This window comes from Artemia sp. Qi Xiang Cuo, chromosome 15 (assembly GCF_049724085.1).
Source record: "Artemia sp. Qi Xiang Cuo chromosome 15, ASM4972408v1, whole genome shotgun sequence".
In the NCBI taxonomy this organism is placed as follows: Eukaryota; Metazoa; Arthropoda; class Branchiopoda; order Anostraca; family Artemiidae; genus Artemia; species Artemia sp. Qi Xiang Cuo.
The window spans coordinates 4838125-4862664 of NC_142808.1; the positions used below are offsets into that span (position 1 = coordinate 4838125).

Here is a 24540-nt window from a genome sequence, read left to right on the forward strand (position 1 = left end):
AAATCTCAACAATAGAGTTATCTGCTACGCTGAATCTTATGGTGTGATTTTCATTAAGATTTTATGACTTTGGGGGTGTTACCCCCCCCTTTTTCAAAAATAAGACAAATCTTCTCAGGCTCGTAGCTTTTGATGGGTAATACTAAACTTGATGAAATTTATATATTTGAAATCAGCATGAAAATCCGATCCGATTTGTCTGTACTCCCTTTTAATTAGATTACATGGATCTTATTGAATACCATGGTGAATCTATTATCTATTATTTCAACTATTATGCAAGGGTTCTGAAACGTTTCTACCAGATTTCTACATCTCTTAATGGATAACAAAGAAGACCAGCGTACAGCCAGCAACTTGCGAAGTTTTTAACTCATGAATAGACCCGAATCTTTTTCAAATTCAAGCTGGGATTTGACAAAGACCAATGAAAACATTAATGTTTGCCGTCAACATTGATCACGCCGGCTGCGCGCCGCCGACATCTCACCCGCAGGGGCACGAGAAAATCATCGCGGCGCACCGGCGGCGCACCATCGCTATTTTTGGCCTCGCCGCCACCGCCGCTATTTTTGGCCTCACCGTCACCGGTCTTCCCTTATCGGCGCGGCACCGGGGTCTTTATATATATATATATATATATATATATATATATATATATATATATATATATATATATATATATATATATATATATATATATATATATATATATATATATATATATATATATATATATATATATATATATATATATATATATATATATATATATATATATATGATATATATATATATATATATATATATATATATATATATATATATATATATATGTATTTTCTGTATCTTCCAAAACATACTAGACCCAAAGTTGATCTCAGTTCATCCCTAGATAAAGAAAAACTCAACCAAATTAAAAAATATTCATACCTCCTCTTCATTCCAACGATCATCAATGATGAGTTCAACTACGTATTCATCATCATTTGAAACTTTTTTTTGTTGCTTCCCTTGGGCTGGTCTCTCCATTTAGTTAAAGAACTAAAAAAAAATATCTTATCCCTTTATACGAGCAATAATTACATATTTATTTGTGTATAAATTTTTTTTCGACAACAGCTCAAATTTTTTTAGGAAAAATTAGCATCCTGGCATTTTCTGGCCTGAAAAAACCATCTAAATAGGTCCGAGGTATGCAGCAGCGAAAATTACATGAAAAACTGTACCCAATCATTCAAAACCAGCTGGAACCAGGCCATGAAAGATGCTGTACAAAACACAAACCACTCACAACAAAGATTTCCAACCCCACTTAGAGTCTATCCCATCTTAAGAAAACTTATTAATAAACATAATTCATCTAGTAGCCAATAAGAGTGGAGCCAACATAACAGTTCTGCACTCAGAATTGGTACCAGAAGAGTCATGGTACTGGGTGGATCCTAGAAGCTTAAAGTGCGTACATGGCAACAAACACGAATGCCCTATGGCAATAGTGGACCTACGGGTGAAACAAGCAGATGTTTTGCTTGTTGAACTTCCAGTGAAGGTTGCAGTCTTGAATTCCTAGGAAGTTCCTAGTAGGGAGAAACTTTCCAGAGCTCTTAAGGCTGGTAGGTTCGGAAGTTGGGGTGGTTGTGAAACAACAAGAGCCAAAACAAGCAAACAGGCTGAGTCATACACGGATATTTCTGAGGCAATGCAGATTGACTTCGACGACTCGATATTTTTCGGATGAGAAAAAGCACGGAAGAGTTGGGAGCAGAAGAGTAATGAAAGGAAGGCTGCATCACAGAGCAAGGCAGACGGAGATGAGGCTCCAATGAAACCTGCACAGAAAGGGTAAGGTTTTCCTGACTTGTAGAAGATGGATGAAACCTTGAAAGAATTATGGGTGCAGACTAGGCTGAACCTATAGAGGGAAAATTCAAATTCCAGGAAAAAATTTGCAAAGGATGAGATCTTTTACCGAAGCGTCAATGATGAAGATCAGACGAGCAGAAGTAGGAATTAGTGGATCATTCATCCTAAGTGCTAAAACTGGCCCATAATTCACCTCAGGGAGGGCATATGGGCAGGCAAAAAACTAAAGACAGGATTTTGGAAAGATTCTTTTGGCCAAATGTTTATTTTGACGTGGAAAAACATTTTAACAGTGTCAAGACTGCCAGATGACAGCCAGAAAACGCCCAACAGAGAAGGTGCCATTGCAACCCCTCCTGATCACTGAAACTCCTATCCACAAAAAAGGAATAGACCTGGTGGGAATTTTAGAGCGTAGCAAAGCTGTTTTCAAGTGAATACTAGTGGTAACAATGCAACCAGATATCCTGGGGCAATACCACTTTGCTCAACCCATTCACAGAAGATAGCTTGCAAATTGATCAAGTTTTTTTTCTTGAGTGGGGATACCTTCAGGGTTCCTGACGGACAATGGAAGTAACCTCATCTCCCAAGCAATGCAGAAACTGTATGTGGTCCATGGCATTAAACCCATTCATACTAGTGTTTACCATCCGGAGACAGATGGATTGGTTGAGAGGTTAAATGGGACTATAGTGCAGATGCTAAGAAAATTTGTTAGAGACAAAAGCTGAAGAAGTGGGATCAGTAACTTCTATATATTTTGTTTGATAACAGGGGGACTAAACAGGTTTCGACGGTTTGTCACCATTTGAGATGATCTATGGGCATCATGTCAGAGGACCACTAAATGGGATGCAAGAGGAGTGGGAGGAGAAAAAGAAAGATGTTTCTGAATTGGTACTCAGTTACCTGGTCAACATGTGGGAACATATTAACAAATGGACCCAGACTGTACATCAAATCTTATTGTAAAGTCAGGAACAACAGAAGACCTGGTAAGATCAAAGCCGGGAAGCCAGAGAATTTGAAGTAGGAGAGTAAGTGCTGGTTATTTTCTCATTTGACAAAAGCAAATTTGAGGTAAAGTGGCAAGGCTTATACAGGATCCTGAAGAAATCTGAGAGTGTAGATTACCTAGTGAAATTTACGAAGGGGAAAAAGAAATCTAAACTTCTCCATGTAAACCTTTTAAGAAAGTACCACAGGGCAAATCCAAACGAAATTTTATTTATTCAAGCAGACAACTATGCGGACACAAGTCTGGAAGAGATGTCGGACTACAAGGGTGTAAGAAATGACGGAGACTTCGAGGAAACCATCCAGACAATCATAAATGGAATTTTCAGTCATGGTCAGAGAAGGGATTTGGCTAAAATCTTGAAGAGATACAGAACGACCCTCTCAAACAGACCTGGAAAAACCAATCTCGTAATGAATGAAACCAATAACGTCAGTAGCCCATTGGTGCAGAAAAAACCCTACCAAGTTCTTTCAGCAAAGCAGCACCCGGTGGAAACCGAAGTGGCTAAGATGACTGAAAGAGGGCATCATAACACTGTCAGAGGTGACTATGCATTACCAATAGTACTGGTACCAAAGACAGATGGGATAGTGCAGTTTTGTTCTGACTATCAGGGACTAAATAAAATTTCAAGGCAGAATTGTTACCCACTACCTTGCACAGATGGGATTGCTGTGGGAATGGGAAGTGTCAAATTTATCAGCAATCTTGACTTAACTTGATGATATTGGCAGATAGAAAATCCTACACAAGACAGCATTTGTGGCGCCAAATGGTCTATACGAGTTTTGCCCAATGTTGTTCGAGATTCAATCAGCAACTCGACGATTCCAAAAGCTCATGGATCCTGTTCTCAGGGGTTTGAAATTCAGTTGCTGCTACATTGATGATATTGTGATCTTCAGTGACACTCTTGAGGACCACCAGTGACATATTGAAATGGTGCTACAGAGATTGCAGTCAGCAAGTCTGACAGTCAATCCAAGCAAGTCAGGTTCAGGGATAAAGAAGTTCTTGGGACATACAATAGGAGATGGAGTACCATCAACAAGCAAGGTCCAGGAGATTTTCAAATATTCAACACCTGTCTTGAAAAAGGATATTCAAGTGTTTATGGGACTAGATGGATACTATGGCTACTTTATCCAGCATATTACAGCTTTGGCTGAACCACTCTGTCAGATGACAATCAAAAAGCCCCTAAAGTTCTCCAGTGAACTCCAGATGCAAAACTGGCCTTGCAGGGTTGGGAGCAGTCCAGCGCCAGCAAGCTGACAGGGAAGAACATCCTACCAGCTTCACCAGCAGGGAACTGACGCCAGCATAGACTCCATACTCTAGGTTGAGAAGGAGGCACTAGCAATAAAATGGGCAATATCTAAGTTTCACTACTTCCTGGCGGGTCAGCATTTTTTTATGGAAACTGACCTTTGTCCATTATGTTGGCTTCATGTGGTGGAAACGAGAACAAGAAATTAGCTCGGTAGGTTCTGGCCATACAAACAAATGATTTCCACATTAGTAGCCGTTCAGAGGTTGCAAATGCTAACGTTAATGCCCTGTCAAGATATCAAAAATAGGCAAACCCACCTCTCTTACAAATAGTGGTCAAAGTGACCCTACCTCATTTTGCATTATAAATCAGAACTCACGAAACAATGTTAAAGGGGTGGATGTGATTGTTTTAGCCTAGTCACTTTTCTTTTTTTTTCACTTTTTGATATTTATTTTCAAATGGTAGTTTGTTATTGTGTGGTTTGATAAAGGCTAGTTACTTGTTTTGGCAGAGACCAAGCTAGACCAAGACACGAGCTAGTTTTGTTTTGCATAAATCTTTTGTATAGAATTCTCAGACCTTTCCTGAAATTTGAAGACTAAATATCTCAGTTGAAAATCTCTGCCCTTAGTAAATTTAGACAGCAAAAAGGTTTCCTGATTGAGACCAATTTAAGGACTGGGGTTCTAGTTATTTTCTACTGTGGTAAGAGTTGAAACAGGACAGGATATCAGAGAACCTGTCAAGCTATTGACAATCCTGGCTATTTCAACATCAGAAGGATGTAATGATACTGAGACAAGGTGATCCAAGATAAGATTTACAATCTGGTTATGACAGAGAAGACCTGACTGAAGAAGCAGCAGTTTTCCCTACACTGGCAGAATATGGTGTAAATGCTTCTTGTACAGACAGCTTACCCTGAACAACCTTGCCTTCAACTCAAAGACTAGGAAGAACAGAAGAAGACTGAGAAAAAGGCTTAGTATTAAAGATTTCCAAGCATTATTCTTCTGGGCCCATCAGTTATTTTAGATTTGAATGCAAGAGTAGTTCCTTTATTTTTTTATGAAGGGAAATTTATTTGTTTCCAGGAATTTTAATCTCCTTTTTTTGAAAAGCATTGGGAAACTGTTTACAAAAGCCTGTCTACATCTCATTCCCAATAGTAAAACTTGAAAATTTTCATAAAATACAGAATGCTGCCAAGCCCCAGCACTCGGCAGGCTTCTATATTTGGATTCTCATTGTCACTTGTCTTCTAACTGCACACAATTTGAAACAATTTGCTGTCTTTTCATACTGTGATCTATTAAAATACATTTGATAACTAAAGCAAGTCCAATGTTTAACAATGATATCTACTGAGCTTCAAACTTTTGGTTTTCATTGTTAAGGTTTTTGAATTGTTGTAATCCCTTGTTAAAATATAATAGTATTTTTGCTATTACCAGCCACCAGGCCTTGGCACTTGGCAGGCTTCTATATATAGAAATTAAATAAAAAAAAAACAAGTTTTTTAAACTGAAAGTAAGGAGCGACATTAAAACTTAAAACGAACAGAAATTATTCCGTATATGAAGGGCGCTCTCAACGCCTCGCTCTTTACGCCTAAAGTTTTTTATTGTTTTAAAAAATAAAGTTGTGAGACAGAGTCAAACTTTAGCTTAAAGAGCGAGGCGTTGAGGAGGGGACAGCCCCTTTCGTATACGGAATAATTTTTGTTCGTTTTAAGTTTTAATGTCACTCTTTACTTTCAGTTTAAAAAAACTTGTTTTTTTTATTTAATTTCTGATCATTTTTTAGTTAATGCAGCTTTTATTTGCATAAAAATTTTAATTTTCTTTTGCTAAATGGATGTCTTTACAAATTAACTCACGTAACTAACTTTTATATTCGTATATTACTCTTCTGGCAAAAAATACAAAGTTGCAGATTTTTGCAGATATGAGCTTTAACCTATGTAATAGGGTTTTCTGATACGCTGAATCTGACGGTGTGATTTTCATTAAAATTCTTTCTCTTGTAGGGGCAAAATTCCGTTTTTAAAAGTTTCGATTACTATTGAGCCGTATCCTTGCTTTTTTATTGTTTTATTTATTACGTATATGTTATTACGTATATGAGGGGGTTCTGCCCTTAGTCAATACCACGCTCTTTACGTTAAAAGTTTAAAAAAAATTTGATTAACAAACCCCTGAATCACAAAGGCCGTTTAATTAGAATAGATAGCTCTTTTGAAAGCACTAAAAAAACTGTAGCGTAAAGAGCGAGGTATTGACTTGGGGGAGAACCCCCTCACATACGTTATAATTTCTGTTCGTTTTAAGTTCTAATATTCGTTCTTACATTTCAGTTGAAAAAACTTGTTTTTTTTATTTAATTTCTGATCGTTTTTTAAATAATGCTTGGAAATCCGGCGCCCCCTTCATAGAAATGTCCCTACCCCAAAGAAACATCCTCCACGGAAATATTCTCCAGAGTAACTCCCTCCTCTAGCCCCCCCTCCAGAAAAAATCCTTCCTGAAAATGGTTGTATACTTCCCAATAACCAATAAATAATGCTGGCAAGTCCGGCGCCCCCTTCATGGCGATTTCCCGTCCCCCCTGAACACTTCCTTCATGAACAGATCCTCCAACATAACCCCCGACCCCCCCCTCCCTCCCCCTACCAGAAAAAAAACCTCCTGTAAACTTCTGTATACTTCCGAATAACCAATACTATATGTTAACATTGGGTAAAGTTCATATCTTTTAGCCCTCCCTCTGGGTACTTCGGGGGATTAAGTCATCCCAAAAGACATATTTATCATATTTTCGACCATGATGCTGAACAAAATGGCTATCTCAAAATTTTGATCGGGTGACTTTGGTAAAAACATAAGCGTGGGAGGGGGCCTAGTTGCCCTCCATTTCTTTTTATCACTTAAAAAGGACACTAGAACTTTTAATTTCCATTCCAATGAGCCCTCACAAGATATTCTAGGACCACTGGGTCGATACGATCACCCCTGGGAAAAAAAACAACAAAAAAAACAAATAAACAAACAAATAAATAACGCATCCGTGATCTTTCTTCTGGCAAAAAAAGCAAAAATCCACATTTTTGTAGATAGGAGCTTGAAACCTCTACAGTAGGGTTCTCTGATACGCTGAATATGATGGTGTGATTTTCATTAAGGTTCTATAACTTTTAGGGGTCTTTCCCCCTTTTTTGAAAATCAGCCAAATTTTCTCAGGCGCGTAACTTTTGATGGGTAGCTCTAAACTTGATGAAAGTTATATATTTGAAATCAGCATTGAAATCTGATTCTTTTGATATATCTATTGGTATCAAAAACCCGTTTTCTAGAGTTTCGGTTACCATTGAGCCGGGTCGCTCCTTACTTACAGTTCGTTACCACGAACTGTTTGATTCTCATTGTCACTAGCCTTCTAACTGCAGCAAATATTTGCTGTCTTTTCATACTGCCTTCTTTTTAAGGATATTTGAAAGCAAGTCAGATTTCTAACAACAATATCAACTAACCTTCAAACTTTTAGTTTTCATTTATTAAGGTTTTGAATTGTTGTAATCCCTTTTAAAAATATATATAAATATTTTTGCAACTACAAGATTTTTGCTCTTTATGCAATTTAATATCTTTTCATTTTGTATCTTTTACCATTTTTTTGTTCTTTATGCAATTTAATGTCTTTTCATAGTGAAATCTGTTCAAAGATACTTGATTATTGAAGCTACTCCAATTTCTAAAAACAATATGTACTAAGCTTCAATCTTTTAGTTTTCTTTTTAAGGTTTTCGAATTGTTGTAATTCCTTTTCAAAATAGAGAATCATCATTTGTAATAGTTGCAAATTTTCATTTTTTGGGCCTTCCTACTGAAATTATATAACTGGTTGCGTCCAAACTTGTAAGCCTAATCACGTAGCGAGTTGATTTTATCTAACAAAAAACTAACTTATTTTTAAATTTTCAGGTATTTTTCTAGTTTTAAATTAAAATATCATTGATAATTTAAACAAAATATTATATAAAGTTGTTGCTCAGGCACCATAAATATTTCTGCAGTTTACATAATAACTTTAGCAATTCTGAACTGAACTTAAAAAAAAAATTACACTTTTTTCATGTCTTAAAAAGACATTGCTAATACTTATAAGAAAATAAATTTGGTAGATGTTTTTTTAACAACAATTTCTACTAAGCTTCAAACTTTTGATTTTATTTTTTAAGGTTTTTGAATTGCTGTAATCCCTTGTTAAAATATATGTAAATATTTTTGCAATTACCAGTTTTTTTGCTGTTTACACAATTTAATGACTTTTCATACTGGTTTCTATTCAAAGATATTTGATAAATACTGTGTCCGATTTCTAACAACAATTTCTACTAAGCTTTAAACTTCTTGTTTTCCTTTTTAATGTTTTTGAATTGTTGTAATACCTTGTCAAAATATATGCAAATATTTTTGCAATTACCAGTTTTTTGCTCTTTAAATAATTTAATATAAACTACTCCATATATGAAAATCTTCAACTTTTCCACATAAATGTGACAAGTGAGACAACGTCATTGCAATACTAATGTGTATAAAAATGACTTCAAAATTGTCAAGCATTTTACTAGTTTGAGTTAAAACATTAAAATTATTACTAAGGCATCATAAACATTTTTGGAGTTTAAGTAATAACTTAAGCGACTCTGAATTGAACTTAAACATTTTCAACTATTTGTAATGTATTAAATACTTCTATTTGTAATGTTATATGAATCATAGATATAAAAACAATACATTCACTCTTGTGAGGAGGGGATATATAATCGTCAACTTGGTTTTCTTTAAAGTTTGAATTGTTGTAATCCTTGTTAAAATATATACAAGTATTTTGCAATTACCTGTTTTGTCTTTCTGCAATTTAATGTCTTTTCATAGCAGTTATTCAAGATTTTATTTTACACAATCGACTAACAGCCCTTTTAAGGGCTACAATATTAACTTTTAGCTTGACACTTTAGCAGTGACTTGTAGACCACATGGGAAGGACAAAGCTATAAGATTGAAGCAGCAAACGGAATGTATAAAAAGGGGGCACTTGACATTTGATCTAGTAACAAAGCGCTAAAGAATTTACTGGAAGTGAATGGAGATATTTTCCTTAAAAATCACTAAATTATACCCCAACAAAATATCTAAATATATATTAGAGATGCCTACCATGACACACATTATATTAAATACATAACACTAACCAAATATACTCAACTAAATATTTATATATAAACTATATATATATATATATATATTTATAGATCCAATATTACAACATTTTTAAGACCTGAAAATCCATTTTTAAATATCTTAAATTTAAAATTCAACCAAAATAATGAAAATTTTAATTTGAAAAACAAAAGTCATGAAAAAAATATTAAACACCCAAAAATTAAGGTAAAGCCCTAGAAACACAAAAGGGTGGACATAGTAGCTTGACAATACCCTATTGGGGTACCTTTTTAGTTTTGGATTCAAACCTGAAAGTTTCATTCACTAAGCCCAACTAATTTCCAAGTTAGAAAATAGTCCTGAAACTAGGATTTTGCAGTATTGTCAAGCTATTATGTCTAGTTTTTCATTATTTCTAGTGCTTAGAAGATTGAAAACATGACAAGTCTATGTCTATCTAAATTCTAGACAAAAAAAACTCAATATTAAGTTTTCAATATCTTTTTCATTGGATTTGGTTTCTGAAATTGCATTTCTTGTTATTTTGGTAGAATGTCAACCAACATCAAAGTTTATTTTTCCAATATTAAAAAATAAATCTATAGGCCCTTAAAACCTTAGATATTGTAACTGAACAAAGGTGTGAGGCTCAAAACATATTTCTTGAACCTCATCTGAGCAGAAGGTTTATTTTGTAAGGTTACACTTTTGAAGTACAAAGATTTTTGAAGGTCAGTGCCCTCTGAAAGAAGAAAGGGGAGGAGGTAAGTGCTCAAAATGCTTTCTTGTGAGATTATTAAGGCTTTGGATGCATTCCAGGAAGATTTATTGATATAACTCAATTACCTTCCAAGATAGCAAAAGGCCCCTAAATTAGAATTTGTACCATTTCTTTATGTTGCAAATTTACTTCACCCCCTACCTCCTAATTGTCAAACATATAAACTGAATCAAATATAAACCATGAATCTTTTGATAAAATTCTAGTTTTCATTCTAATTTCAATTCTAATTTTCAATGAATGAAAATTTCAGGAATAAATCCAGGGCCAGAGAATAGAGCCTGGGAAGGTATTGTCTAGCTACCTTATATACTTGTATCTTATTTCAAGGGCTTAAGACTATATACATAACCTATCTGAGTTCTGACAACCAATGTTTTAACTTAATTTTGAGCTTTTAATTTCTTCTTCATTGGCTTTCATTTCTGAAAATGTAATTTGTTTTATTTCATTAGAATTTTCACATCAAGGGTTTATTTTTCCTAAATTTAAGAAAACAATATTACAGATATTTAAAAGTTTATAAATCAGGATTTAGAAGTTATGAGGCTCAAAATCTATTACTGTGTTTCATTTGAGGAGAAGATCAATTTTGAAAGGTTTCACTTTGATTACCCAAATGTCCTTAAAGGTTAGCATTGGTCAATGCTCAGTAGATGAAGAAGGAGTAGAGGTTGATGTGTCAAAATATCTTCCTTGGAGATCATCAAGGCTCTGGATACATTTCTGAGAGCTCTTTTTACCTAAGTGAACTACTTTTCAGAACAGCAAGAGGCCCCTAAACTAGAGTTTTAACAATGAAATTAAGATTCTAAAGGTAGGCTGTCTTTTTCTTAGCAATCTCAATTGTTAGTTAATCTACAGAACTTTTCCTAATTCAAGGTATAGGCCTAGCCTATAACTGACCACTAGGAAAGTAGAAGTAAAGTAAATTTGTGATGCAAATGATTGTTATATTTAGATTCTGGGCAAATTTGGGACAGTTTCAGCTACTGGCCTAGGAATAAGGTAAACATTCAACTTGTTGCCTTTTTATTCTCTTTATGAATATAATAATCGCTTATCAGAAATCTAATTTTTAGCCCTTCATAGACCCTCAAAGATGATACCTTTTTCTCTTATTTTAAATACTTTAGATTTTTTCTTATTTAGTTAGCATCACTAAATTTATTTAACTATAAATTTAATCAACTGTGACAAAATTGAGAACCAGAAAACACATGGGAAATATATACTTAGGTTCATATATTTGTACATGAAGGGGAGGGAGTAAAGTATAGTGGAGCTGTAGTTTAAATGTGTCAATTAAAATTAGTTTGCATATAGCCTAATGAAGTAAGAATGGTCAATATCTACCAAATCATATTATTGAGTTAGGACTAAAGTGAATACACCATTTGATGCCTTTTTTTATGCTGATTGTGAATATAATAAGCATTTCTATCGGAAATGAATTTCAGTCCCCCCCCCCTATATATGCCAATTCAGGGTTAGGTTAGGTAAAACCTATATAGGGGGGGGGCTGAAATTCATTTCCGATGGAAATGCTTATTATATTTGTAATCAGCATGAAAAAAGGCATCAAATGGTGTATTCACTTTATTCCTAACTCAATAATATGATTTGGTAGATATTGACCATAAGAATTGTATTTTTGACCCTTTTACATAACCAAAAATAAGAGAAAAAGGTAACATCTTTGAGGGTCTGTAATGGGCTTAAAGTTGAACTTCCAAGTGGAGTGATTAGGCTAGTAAATTCAGAAACAGCATAAAAAAGACATCAAGTGGTATGCTCACCTTAGGCTATTCCTGTGTCAGTAATTTAAACAACCCCAAACTTATCAAATTCTGATTCTAAATAGCCTATAGGCTAGGCCTATGTCTAGACTCTTTATTAGTTGTGTCAATTGCCAATTGATCTAGAAATTTACCAATCTCTCTACTGAATTACAAAACAGGCTAATGACCTCATATTTTATAATTATAGCATTTTGTTCAGAAGATTAAACATGCTCTAATAGCCTAGTAGGCCTATCCCTGCCCCATTTCTAGTCATTGCAATTCTAGAGTATTTAATATTAAATAAAAAATAATGAGACTCTTTCCAGGAAGCAATTTCGGGCAGACATCACCCTATACAATAAACTAAACCCTAAAAGGCAGTCTCCATTTGGCAGATTCTGCCATCTTGCAGAAAAAGCAATGTCAAAGGTTGCAGTATCTGCAAACTGCCAATACGGAACCAGCAAAGAAGTCTCTGTTGAAATAAAATTTGCAGATTGGCGGTGCAGGTTTGCAGAATCTGCCAAATAGAGACTGGCTTTAAGCTAAATAATGGAATAAAAATGGAAGAAAACAGGCTAATTAGAATAATAGTAATCAAAAAATGTTTCATTACCAGATTTGGGACTCAATCTATAAAATCAGGAAATAACGAAAACTACGATATCATGGCTTCAAGCCAATACAAAGTAACCTGAACTAATTCTGTAAAAAACTTTTCCCGCTTTTATATGAATATTTCAAAAATGAACCTTTTCTTATGTCCAGCGTTGGGAACAGCTAAAATAAATTCTTGAAAAACAGGTAAATCAGAAGAATAATCACTACGATTCTTGAAAAATTATTAAAACAGCAAAAAATAACTAAAATTACAAGTTATCCACTTAAAGAGACAATGATATTTCGTATTTTGAAGTGGCCAATTTCAATTGTTTCTTAAACTTTTGACAACATAATTAATTTGTTTATTTAGCATGTTGAAAACAACGGCACAGTGGGGTGGGTGAGCAATTACACCCCTAGATTTTGAAAAAATGCCTTTATTTAAGTATTCCAATTTTTTCAAGGTGACAATTTCCTCTGGATTTAGAAAAAAACTCGTTAAATGGAAAAATCACCTGCCCCTTCCTATGTTTTCTTAATGGATACCACCTTTGGCTTATCCCTCTGATCTATGAATATTAACTAGTGATAATCTAACCGATATAGTATCCTTTTTTTAAGAATTAAAATTAGGAGGGTTTCTATGATAACTTCTAATCATTTGTCTTTGGGGAAAGGGCATGAGAGGGTGTGGGCTGCTTTCCGACTACTTTTCAACTTCTCGCTCAACATACAATGAAAGTTGCAACTAATTACCCTTACCCGTTCTTAAGATATTGCAGATAAGTCTTTTTGATACACTTAATATGCATAGTGTCTTTTAATTCAGTTAAACATACACCTCAACATTCTCGAAATTTAATTTTAAATACCCCTTGCCTTTTCGGACATCCCCAGAATCAAGCCTTTACCTTTATACTATTGAGAAATCCTGATTGTAAATAACGGCTGAATTCCAAAATTTACAATTCTAGCCCCGGGAAATTGATCGACAAAGCATGCTAGGAGACATAGTTACGAGATCTTAGACTATTTTATACAAAATAGATTTTTCAAAGTTGCGATCAGTGTTGAGGGGAGGGGAATCTCAACAGTGCTCGGGAAGACTAGCTGCCATTTAATCAATTTTTGACGTCTCCCTGAATATACCCTAGAAGTTTCAAATTGTTAAGCTCATCTGTTCCTTAGATATTGCTTATACGTCCTTTTGAAAACAAGCATGCACAGACTGTGTTTTGATTTTTTTTTTTTCTATTTATTTTTAAAAGCAGGGATGCCAAAAAGTTAGTTTTTCTTTAAATTTAAAGCAGAGACGGAATCCTATTAAGGTGGTATCCAGAAGGGGATGGGGCTAGGGAAGTGTTATATTTGAATGATGTAGAGTGTCTAGATTACCAATCCAATTAGCCCCTTCCAAAGTTTATATGATCAGACCTTCTATAAAAACCTTATATGCCCCCAGAGCATAGCTTACAACCCTTACCCCGAGGGCTTTGGATGGTTAGGGGGAGCGGCATTTGTCCTCTGATCACATTTTACTAATAAAAAAGGCATTAGTCCTCTCAATTTCAAATTGAATAAGCCCTTTTTGAAGCTTTTACGACAAAACTTTCTATAAGAACCTTATATGTCCCAAGGGCAAAACTTACGACCCTTGTCCTGAGGGCTATGAGGGGAGGGTTGTCATCCCAAAGACATAATTTCTAGACCATTAAACTACGTTGAACAAAATGGCCAAATCAGAATGTTGATCGTAAATGTTTGGGGAAATGATGGGCGTGGGGGAGGTTGATTCTTCCTCTAATTACTTTTGACTATTAAAAAAGGCAATAGCCCTCTCAATTTCCAATCAAATGAGCCCTCTTTTAAGTTTTTAAGGCAACACTTTCAATAAAAACCTTATATGACCCAAGGGGATAACTTACGACATTAGCCCTGAGGACTGTGGAAGGGTTGTTATACTTAAAGACTTAATTTCCAGACCCTTAAACTACGTTCAACAAAATGACATCAAACTGTTGATCGGAAGTGTTTGGGGAAATGTTGGGCGTAGGAGGGGGGCATTCACCCTCAATTGCTTTTGACAATTTTTCAAAATTTTCATTGAATGTGTTTGGGGAAATGGTGAGCGTTACAGGGGGTTTAGTTTCCCTCCAATCCCTTTCGACTAATAAAAATGTCACTAGCCCCTTCAATTTCCAATTGGATTGTTTACGACTTTTTGACATTTCTAAAACAACACTTTCTATAAAAACTTTCTATGCCCTAGGGTATAACTTACAACCCTTGCCCTGAGGGTTTTTGTTGGGGGTAGGGGGGTTGTCATCCTCAAAGACCTAATTTTCAGATATTTAAACTGCATCAGCCAAATGCTTATCTCAATATTTTGATTGGAGGTTTTTGGGGAAATGGTGGGAGTGAGAGGGCCCACCAGTTACCCCTCAATCACTTTCAGCTATTAAAAATGGCACTAGCCCTTTCAATTTCTAATCGAATGAGCCCTCTTTGAAGTTCCTACAATAACGCTTTCTATAAAAATCTTATGTCCCCAGGGCATAACTTACAGCCCTTACCCTGAGGACTGTGGGGGGTTGTCATCCTCGAAGACCTAATTTCCAGAACTTTCAACAACATTGAAAAGAAAAGCTATCTCAAAAATTTGGAATTGGATGTTTTTTAAAAATGGTGTGTGTGAGAGGAGGGTAAGTTGCCATCCAACTATTTTCTACTATTAAAAAGGACACTAGCCCTTCCAATTTCCAATCGAATGAGCCCTTTTTGAAGCTTCTGAGACAACCCTTTCTATAAAAACACTATATGCCCCAAGGGCATAACATAACTTACAACAATAGCCCTAAGGGCTGTGGGAAGGTTGTCATCCTTAAGGACCTCATTTCCAGAACTTTCAACTACGTTAAACAAAATGGCTATCTCAAAATTTTGATCGGAGGTGTTTGGGGAAATGGTGGGCATGAGAGGGGGGCTAGTTGCCCTCTAATCATCTCTCGACTTTTAAAAGGGCTCTAGCCCTTTCAATTTCCAATCGAATGAGCCCTTTTTCAAAAATTTCCGATTTCCCGATTAATCGTGTTTATTTTGCAAGTTCGTTAATGTCGCGGAAATATTTCAATTTCTAATCATTTGCATTACGCGAAGTCTAGCAAGTTTTCCTAATATTGTTTGAATATATTTTGGATTAACCGCGGCACTTGAAAACAAAATTAATTTAAAATTTTCTGTTATCTTTATACTAACGTACTTATAATACTAACAACCCACCGCAGCACCAAGGCGGCTGATGCTAATACATATATGCATGCTCCTCCTCCATCCCAATCTATTCAAAGACTCCCTCTACACACCCCCCAGGTAGTTCCCATTTGTTTTAAATCTTTCTTTATGTCATCCTCTAGTCCCAGTAGAGGCCTCAACAACAAGCATTTAACCGGGGCCTCGATCCTGCTGACCCATTCAATCACCTTGAACAAACAGTGCGCTAAGGATATTTATCCGGTTTGTCACGATAGCTTGCTACCTAGTATAAGACGATCATATCCCATACTAAGAAACACAATAACCCATAACTCCTAAAACTAGAGTCAAATCAAAAAAAAGAAGTATACTATATGAACCACCTTGTCCAACACCATTATATAGAAAACTAGCTCTCCCTTGGCTTGAATAGCGAGGAAAAATTCATTGGCTTAAAAAAGAAGAAAAATGGCTCCAAGTGCGATATTCTGTATGGACGGCATCTTTTTTTCCTTTTTTTTCCAGTGAAGCTAGTGGGGCACTGGAAAATCATAGAGAGCTGCTTAACGTATCATTTGAAAGAAAACTGCTACATCTAATGCCATATACAATTAAAAAAAATAGTTTTAAAAATAGAATCAATTTTTTACGAAAAACTGCATTTTGTACAACACTGTTGTAGTAAATGCTATTAAAATCATCTTGCGTGTGAAGATCAAAATAGCAACAAAAAGCATGTAGATGTAGTTATATAAAATGCAATAATTCTTTTAGGGTTAGATAGTTCTAACTAAAAAGAACTATCCATGGCCATGTAATTAGATAGTTCTAACTAAAAAGAACTATCCATGGCCATGTAATTTGTAGTTAGTGTCATCACCCAAGCCACCCAAGTGATCACCATCAATCAGTACCTGTCAGGTAAATATAAACTAGCCTATAGAGGCTCAGGGTCTAGGTACAGTGACCACAGTGATATATATAATCCTTAGAATATGGTATCCCTGTGATAGGTTGGCTTGCACTATTCCCGAATTTTCAGATATTTCCCCGAAAATCTATGCGTCACCCCGAAAAGAAATTTGGTTCCCCGAGAATCTCCCAATCACGGTGCCACCCCTTGCAATTTATCACCAGTGACTTTCCCTGCCAAAAATTGCTTTGCATACCTTAATTATTCATAACTCTCTTGGTCGTTAATTTTCGTCTCTTTTGTTACTTTGCATAAAAACCAGACAGATACAATTGCAAAATACACAGTTCTTCATATATTGACAAAAAAGTGTCGTCTTTATGAAATGAGATTAAATCATTTCGAATGAAGTTTTCCAATTGCTATGTATCACATCACTTTTAGTCAAGAATTTTATTTTGAAGTTGAATGAAACGAATTCACTACTATACAGCTTCAGTTGGATCTTAAAATTGCTAGTTGACAGACTGTTTCTACAGCTGAATCGGAAGTTTGTAGAATTTTGTTTTCTTTTCTGTTTTTTAGATAAGATTTTCTTAATGATTAATGCACAATTGGTGAACGCCTGATAGATTAAAGAAAATACAAGCTTCTTTCTGAAAAAATTTTTACCCCCCCCCCCCCAAAAAAAACCCTTCTATTTAGACAAAATTTAGCTATAGACCAAGCTATGTACAAGGTTGGGGAATTGAAGATTGAAACGGAAGTTACCTCAAAAATATGGTTCATAAGAAAATTGTAAAGTATTGCCTAAAGGGGGGGATAAGGGGGCTATCATTTGTAAATGATAATACTTAATTTTTTCTAATTAAAAGCATGGATGCCAAAAAGATAATTATTTATTTCATTTGAAGTGGAGACGGAAGAAAATGATATCAAATTCCCTGGGAAACCATTGAAATATTTTGATAGACCCAGCCCCCCCCCCTCCGTGGGAATTGTTCATTGTCTTGGGTATTTTGCAATTTCTCATAGGCTACTGGCCTAAGTTGGCTTTTGTGTGTGTTCCCTTTTAATAAATTCTTTGAATCTTATTGAATGCCACGGCGAATCTATGACTTAGTTTTCCAATAATTTGAGGTATATCTGAATAATTTTGACATTTTTGTTGTTGTCATTGTACCCCTTTACTCATACCCTCAATTTTTTTCAAGGAACACTAAGCTGTTGTTTGTTTGAACCATATAGTGACTTAGCCAACTATTAAGTAAAATATTTTTTAATGAAAAAGTAGAGACGGTATCCTATCAAGGTGGTATCCAGAGGGGGAAGGGTAGGGAGGTATTACATTTAAATGATAATATCTCAAATTTATTTATGGAAATCAGGGATGCCAAAAAGTTAATTATTTTTATTAATTTAAAGCAGAGGCGGTATCCTATCATGGTGGTATCCAGCGGCGGGGGGGGGGCGTAGGGAGTTATTATATTTAAGTGATAGTACCTTGAATTTTTTTTTTATTGAAAGCAGGGATGCCAAAAAGTTAATTTTTTGAATTTAAAGTAGAGACGGTATTCTATCGGGGGGGGGGGTAGGGAGCTATCATATTTAAAGATAATACCTCGATTTTTTTTGAAAGCAGGGATGCCATTAAGTTAATTATTTTTTTTAATTTTTTTAATAGGGATACCAAAAAGTAAATTCTTTAATTTAAAGCAGAGACAGTATTCTATCAAGGTGGTATCCAGAGGGAGGGGGGTTATGGAGTTATTATATTTAAATGATAATATATAAAATGTATTTATTTTTTAGAGCAGGGATGCCAAATAGTTATTTTTTTTTATTTAAAGCAGAGACGATATCCTATTAAAGTGGTATCCAGAGGGGGGGGCTAGGCAAGTATTATATTTAAACTATTTAGAGTGTCTAGATTACCAATCCAATTAGCCTCTCCGAAGTTTATATGACCATGCTTTCTATAAAAACCTTGTATGCCCCCAGACCATAACTTAAAACCATTACCCCGAGGTCTTGGGGGATTTGTTATCCTCTAAGACATAATTTCCAGACCTTTCAAATAAGTTTTACAAAATAGCTATCTCAAGTTTTGATTGGAAGCGTTTGGGGAAATGATGGTTGGGGAGGGGGGAGGTCATTAGTCCTCTGATTACTTTCAACTAATAAAAAAGGCACTAGTCCTCTGAATTTTTAATTCAATCAGCCCTTTTTGAAGCATATACGACCAAACTTTCTATAATAACCTTATATGCCCCAAGGGCATAACTTACGACCCTTGTCTTGAGGGATAAGGGGGGGAGGGTTGTCAGCCCAAAAACATAATTTCTAGACCTTTCAACTACGTTGAACAAAATGGCCATATCAGAATGTTGATCATAAATGTTTGGAGAAATGATGGGTGTGGGGGAGAGTCATTCTTCCTCAAATTACTTTTGACTATTAAAAAGGGCGATATCCCTCTCAATTTCCAATTGAATGAGCCTTCTTTGAAGTTTGTAAGTCAACGCTATCAATAAAAACCTTACATGATCCAAGGGGATAACTTACAACCTTACCCCTGAGGGCTGTGGGGTAGGGTTGTCATACTTAAAGACATAATTTCCAGACCCTTAAACTACGTTCAACAAAATGGCTATATCAAAATGTTGTTTGGAAGGGTTTGGGAAAATGATGGGCGTGGGGGGGGCATTCACCCTTGATTGCCTTTGAAAAATTTTCAAAATTTTTATTGAATGTGTCAGAGGAAATGGTGAGTGTTAGAGGGGGGTTAGTTGCCCTCCAATCACTTTTGACTATTAAAAATGGCGCTAGCCCCTTCAATTTCCAATCGAATTGTCACCGACTTTTTGACATTTCTAAAACAACACTTTCTATAAGAACTTTTTATGTCCCTAGGCCACAACTTACAGCCCATGCCCTGTGGGTTTTTTGTTTTTTTGGGGGAGGGGGGTTGTCATCCTCAATTACCTAATTTTCAGATCTTTAAACTACATGAGCGAAATGCTGATTTCAATATTTTGATTCGAGGTATTTGGGGAAATGGTGGGCGTGAGAGGCCCTTCAATCACTTTCGAATATTAAAAATGGATTTCTATAAAAGCCTTATATGTCCCCAGGGCATAACTACAACCCTTACCCTGAGGGCTGTGGGGGCTGTCATCCTCAAAGACCCAATTTCCAGAACTTTCAACAACGTTGAAAAGAAAAGCTACCTAAAAAATTTGGAATTGGATGTTTTTGGGAAATGGTGGGTGTGTGAGGGGCGGGGGGGGTAAGTTGCCATCCAGTTATTTTCTACTGTTAAAAAGGGCACTAGCCCTTCTAATTTCCAATCAAATGAGCCCTTTTTGAAAATTCTGCGACACTCCCTTTCTGTAAAGACCTTATATGCCCCCAGGGCATAACATAACTTACAACTCTAGACCTTGGGGGTGTAGGGGGCGGGAGGGTTGTCACCATCAAAGACGTCATTTCCAGAACTTTCAACTACGTTAAACAAAACGGCAATCTCAAAGTTTTGATTGAATGTGTTTGGGGAAATGGTAGGCATGAGAGGGGGGTTAGTTGCCCTCTAAGCACTCTCGACTTTTAAAAAGGGCTCTTTCACTAGCTCTTTCAATTTCCAATCGAATGAGCTCTTTTTCAAAAAATCTCAATTTCCCGATTAGTCGTGTTTATTTTGCAAGTTCGTTAATGTCGCGGAAATATTTTAATTTCTAAGCATTTACATTGCACAAAGTCCAGCAAGTTTTCCTAATATTGTTTGAATATATTTTGGATTAACCGCGGCTCTCCAAATCAAAAATTAGTTTTAAATTCTCTGCTATTTTTATACTAACGTACTTATACTACTAACAACTCACCGAGGCGGCCGAGGTCAATACATTTACGCACGCTCCTCCTCCATCCCAATCTATTCAAAGTCTCCCTCTATACACCCTCCCAGGAAGTTCCCATTTTCTTTAAATCTTTCTTTATGACATCCTCCTTCCCCAGACGAGGCCCCAGCAACAAGCATTTAACCGAGGCCTCGATCATGCTGACCAATTCAATTACCTAGAACCCACAGTGCAGCTAAAAATATTCATCCGGTTTCCGCGATAGCTTGCTACGTAGTAAGAGACGATCACATCCCATACTAATAAATACAGTAACCCATAACTCTTAAAACTAGAGTCACATCAAAAAAAGAAGTACACTATTAGAACCACCTTGTCCAACACCTCTATATAGGAAACTAGCTGTCCCTTGGCTTGAATAGCGAGGAAAAGTCATTGGCTTGAAAAACAAGAAAATGGCTCCAAGCGCGATATTCTGCATCGACGGCATCTTTTTTTTCCTTTTTTTGTCCAGTGCAGCTAGTGGGGCACTGGAATTTCACAGAGAGCTGTTTAATGACTCATTTGAAAGAAAATTGCTACATTTAATGCCTTATATAATTAAAAAATAGTTTTAAAGAAAGAGAATCAATTTTTTACGAAAAACTGCAGTTTTTACAACACTATAGTAGTGAATGTTATTAAAATCATCTTGCGTATGAAGATCGAATTAGCAACAAAAAGCATGTAAATGTAGTTAAATCAAATGTGATAGTTCTTTTAGGGTTTTTAACTAAAAAGAACTATCCATGGCCATGTATATTTGTAGTTAGTATCATCACCCAAGCCACCCAAGTGATCACCATCAATCAGTACCTATCAGGTAAATGTAAAATAGCCTATAAAGGCTCTGTTACTTTAAATTTCAGACCCAGGTAAAGTGGAATACCACAGTGGCATATATAATCCTCAGAATACGGTATCCCAGTGATAGGCTAACCTTGTAAAATACATGCAAATAAATATGCATGCAAAAACCATCAAGAACTTAAAAATATATACAAAAGGAGAACAGATATATCCCTGTTAGGAGTAAAATAGTGAATGGGCACAAAACAAAAATCAGAACAGACCTATTTTAAGCAAACCAAAGGGTGGCTTGTAAGACAAATTATTTATCATTTTTAGAGAACCCAAGCTAACACGGATAGATTACACGATTTGCAGTAAAGGGAAACGTCAGAGAAACGAAGAGAAACTTTAAAAAATGTCTCTTGATATTATTTGATACCTTCCTGCATTTTTACTTAAAAGCTCATTGTATTGAAAACTAAATTTTTGGAATGGCCGAGCTATTTTATTGTGACTAAAGCTATCGACATCAGTCCGTGGCTTAAAATTTGACAGATATTTCAAAATCATTTCACTTAGTGTATATTCTTTCATATTTAAATAATTTTTGAATAAATGATTTTTAAAATCATTCACTTTATTATATTTTTTATAACTAGTTTATCATCATCAGATATATCAAAATTTAAATCAAGAAAGTGATCATCCAGACAGCACCATGATTAGGTTCCAGATTCAAATCAGATTAGTTAGTATTTATCATAATCTTAAAAATCTGATTACAATTTAAAACCAAAGGAATCACCTAAAAATCTTTTATGACATGTAAGAGAATGTATAATATTATTTGGCTTATCTTAATTTATCAGGTATTTATGCTTTATTTAGCTTCAAAATAAGTCAGCTATAATTTGACTAGAATTACCATCCATAGGAATTCCTATAATTGGCTTATACAAACTACTATTAGACCTTTTAAATGTATTAAATAGAACCAAATCTAATAAGTCAGATACTGTGTCAAAGCTGTAGCATCTTGAGCTTATAAAACAATTAAAATTTTTTTTTATCTATATTTTTTATCATAACAATTCATTTAAAAAAGCTGATGTTACGTTAGAGAAAAAATTTTTTAGTTGCAATTTTAAACATTCAAATTTGTTATGTAAATCTGTTGCCAAGGAGTAAATTACCTTTATTGAACAATTGTCCCTCCAATTTTGAGTTTAATTGGATTTTTTTTTATTTTGAAACAGAAAGCTTTAGGTTTATTTCTGACACCACCTAAAATTAAGGACAGATCAGGAACAGAAATTTTTTTTGACACTAGGCTGCTCAGGCAATAGAACGTAGTTTCGGTTGACATTTATTTAATTTTGCCATCAATTTCCATGTCCAGTGGGTTACTCCGACCATCCATTCAGGGATTGGCGTCCCTGTCCTTAAAGCTTGAAAGTAATAGCTCCCTTAAGATACCAACTCCTGCCTCTTTCTGGGGTCACCACAACCCTTGGTGAGGTTAGCTATGAGGTCTTTGACCGCTCCTTATCCCATGACGCAAAGTATGTCTAATAAGTTCTTCTATCCGCTTTTGGGGCTAACTACCCATATTAGTGAAGTGAATTGACTGTTACCAGCTGTTGTAATGAGTACCACTGTCTAGGCCCCGGTGCCGTGCCGATGAGGGAAGACCGGTGGCGGCGGGGCTAGAAGCAGCAGTGGCGGCGCGCCGCCTACGCGTCCGTTGATTTTAAATTGAAAATAAAGTATTTTGCAGTAGGCATCAAGACATGGCCAATTATAGAATGAAAATTGTAGTGTATTTTGCTAGTTTCTGAGGAGGAGATCTCAAGGTCAAGTTTGGTACCCCGGGATCACTCATAGAAGACAGGAGTAGACCCCGGCGCCACGCCGTTGGATCGACCGAACGATGCCAACGAGAGGTCCGATTGACCGTCATCGAAGTGTTTCTAAGCCACCGGCGCGCTGCAGGCACGTCGCCGCTGGCAGAAGCGGCAGCGTTCGGCTGACTTTGAATTAATTTTGCGGCAATTCATTATTGCTTCCTCTTAAAATCGATGCGTCACCCCGAAAAAAATTGCCAAATCCCCGAAAATCACCCAATCACGGTGCCACCCCTAGCGATTTATCACCAGTGACTTTCCCTGCCAAATATTACTTTGCATACCTTAATTCTTCACTACTCTCTTGTTCGTTAATTTTCGTCTCTTTTGTTACTTTGCATAAAAACCTGACAGATGCAATTGCAATATACACACTTCTTCATATTCACAAAAAAAGCATCGTCTTTATGAAATGAGATTAAATCATTTCGAATGCAGTTTCCCAATTGCTATGTCTTACTTCATTTGCAATCAAGAATTTTATTTTGAAGATGAATAGAACGAATTCACTACTATACAGCTTCAGTTGGATTTTAAAATTGATAGTCGACAGATTGTTCCTACAGCTGAATCGTAAGTTTGCAGAATTTTGTTTTCTTTTGCAGTTTTTAGATAAGATTTTCTTAATGTTTAATACACAATTGTTGAACGCCTGATAGATTAAAAAATAAAATGAAAATACAATCTTATTTCTTAAAAATCTTTACCCCTCCCCCCCCCCCCCCAAAAAAAACCTTTTATTGAGACAAAATTAAGCTATAGACTAAGCTATTTACAAAGTTGGAGAATTAAAGATTGCAATGGAATTTACCAAGTTACCCCAAAAATATGATTCATATGAAAATTGTAAAAATATGGGGGGGGGATAAAGGGGTTATCATTTTTAAATGATAATACCTCATTTTTTTAATTAAAAGCAGGGATGCTGAATAGATAATTATTCATTTCATTTAAAGTGGAGACCGAAGAAAATGATATCAAATTCCCTGGGAAACCATTAAAATATTTTGCTAGACCCAGGGCCCCCCATTGGGACTTGCTCCTTGTCTTATGTAAATTTGTAGTTTCTCATAGGCTACTGGCCTAATTTGGATTTTGTGTGTGCTCCCTTTTAATTAGATTGTGTGGATCTTATTGAATGCCACGGCGAATCTATGACTCAGTTTTCCAATAATTTGAAGTATATCTGAATAATTTCGATATTTTTGTTGTTGTCATTGTACC

The 24540-nt window shown here is 35.6% G+C and overlaps 1 protein-coding gene across 2 annotated transcripts in view; it reads right to left on the reverse strand.

Annotated features, from left to right (window-relative positions):
• LOC148943254 (uncharacterized) overlaps positions 1 to 12699 on the reverse strand; it is a 72969-nt gene extending 60270 nt beyond the window's left edge. Inside the window, exons 1-2 of one of the 2 annotated variants that reach the window (XM_089100861.1) lie at positions 12274 to 12310; positions 934 to 1044 (exon numbers count right to left, since the gene is read on the reverse strand). In XM_089100861.1, the coding sequence (XP_088956987.1) occupies positions 934 to 1032 (99 nt within the window). In that variant the 5' untranslated portion in view covers positions 1033 to 1044; positions 12274 to 12310. Of the gene's footprint in view, positions 1 to 933; positions 1045 to 12273; positions 12311 to 12572 lie in introns of those variants that run through there. The other variant, XM_089100860.1, reaches the window with a different exon arrangement.
• Positions 12700 to 24540: the final 11841 nt, after the last annotated feature.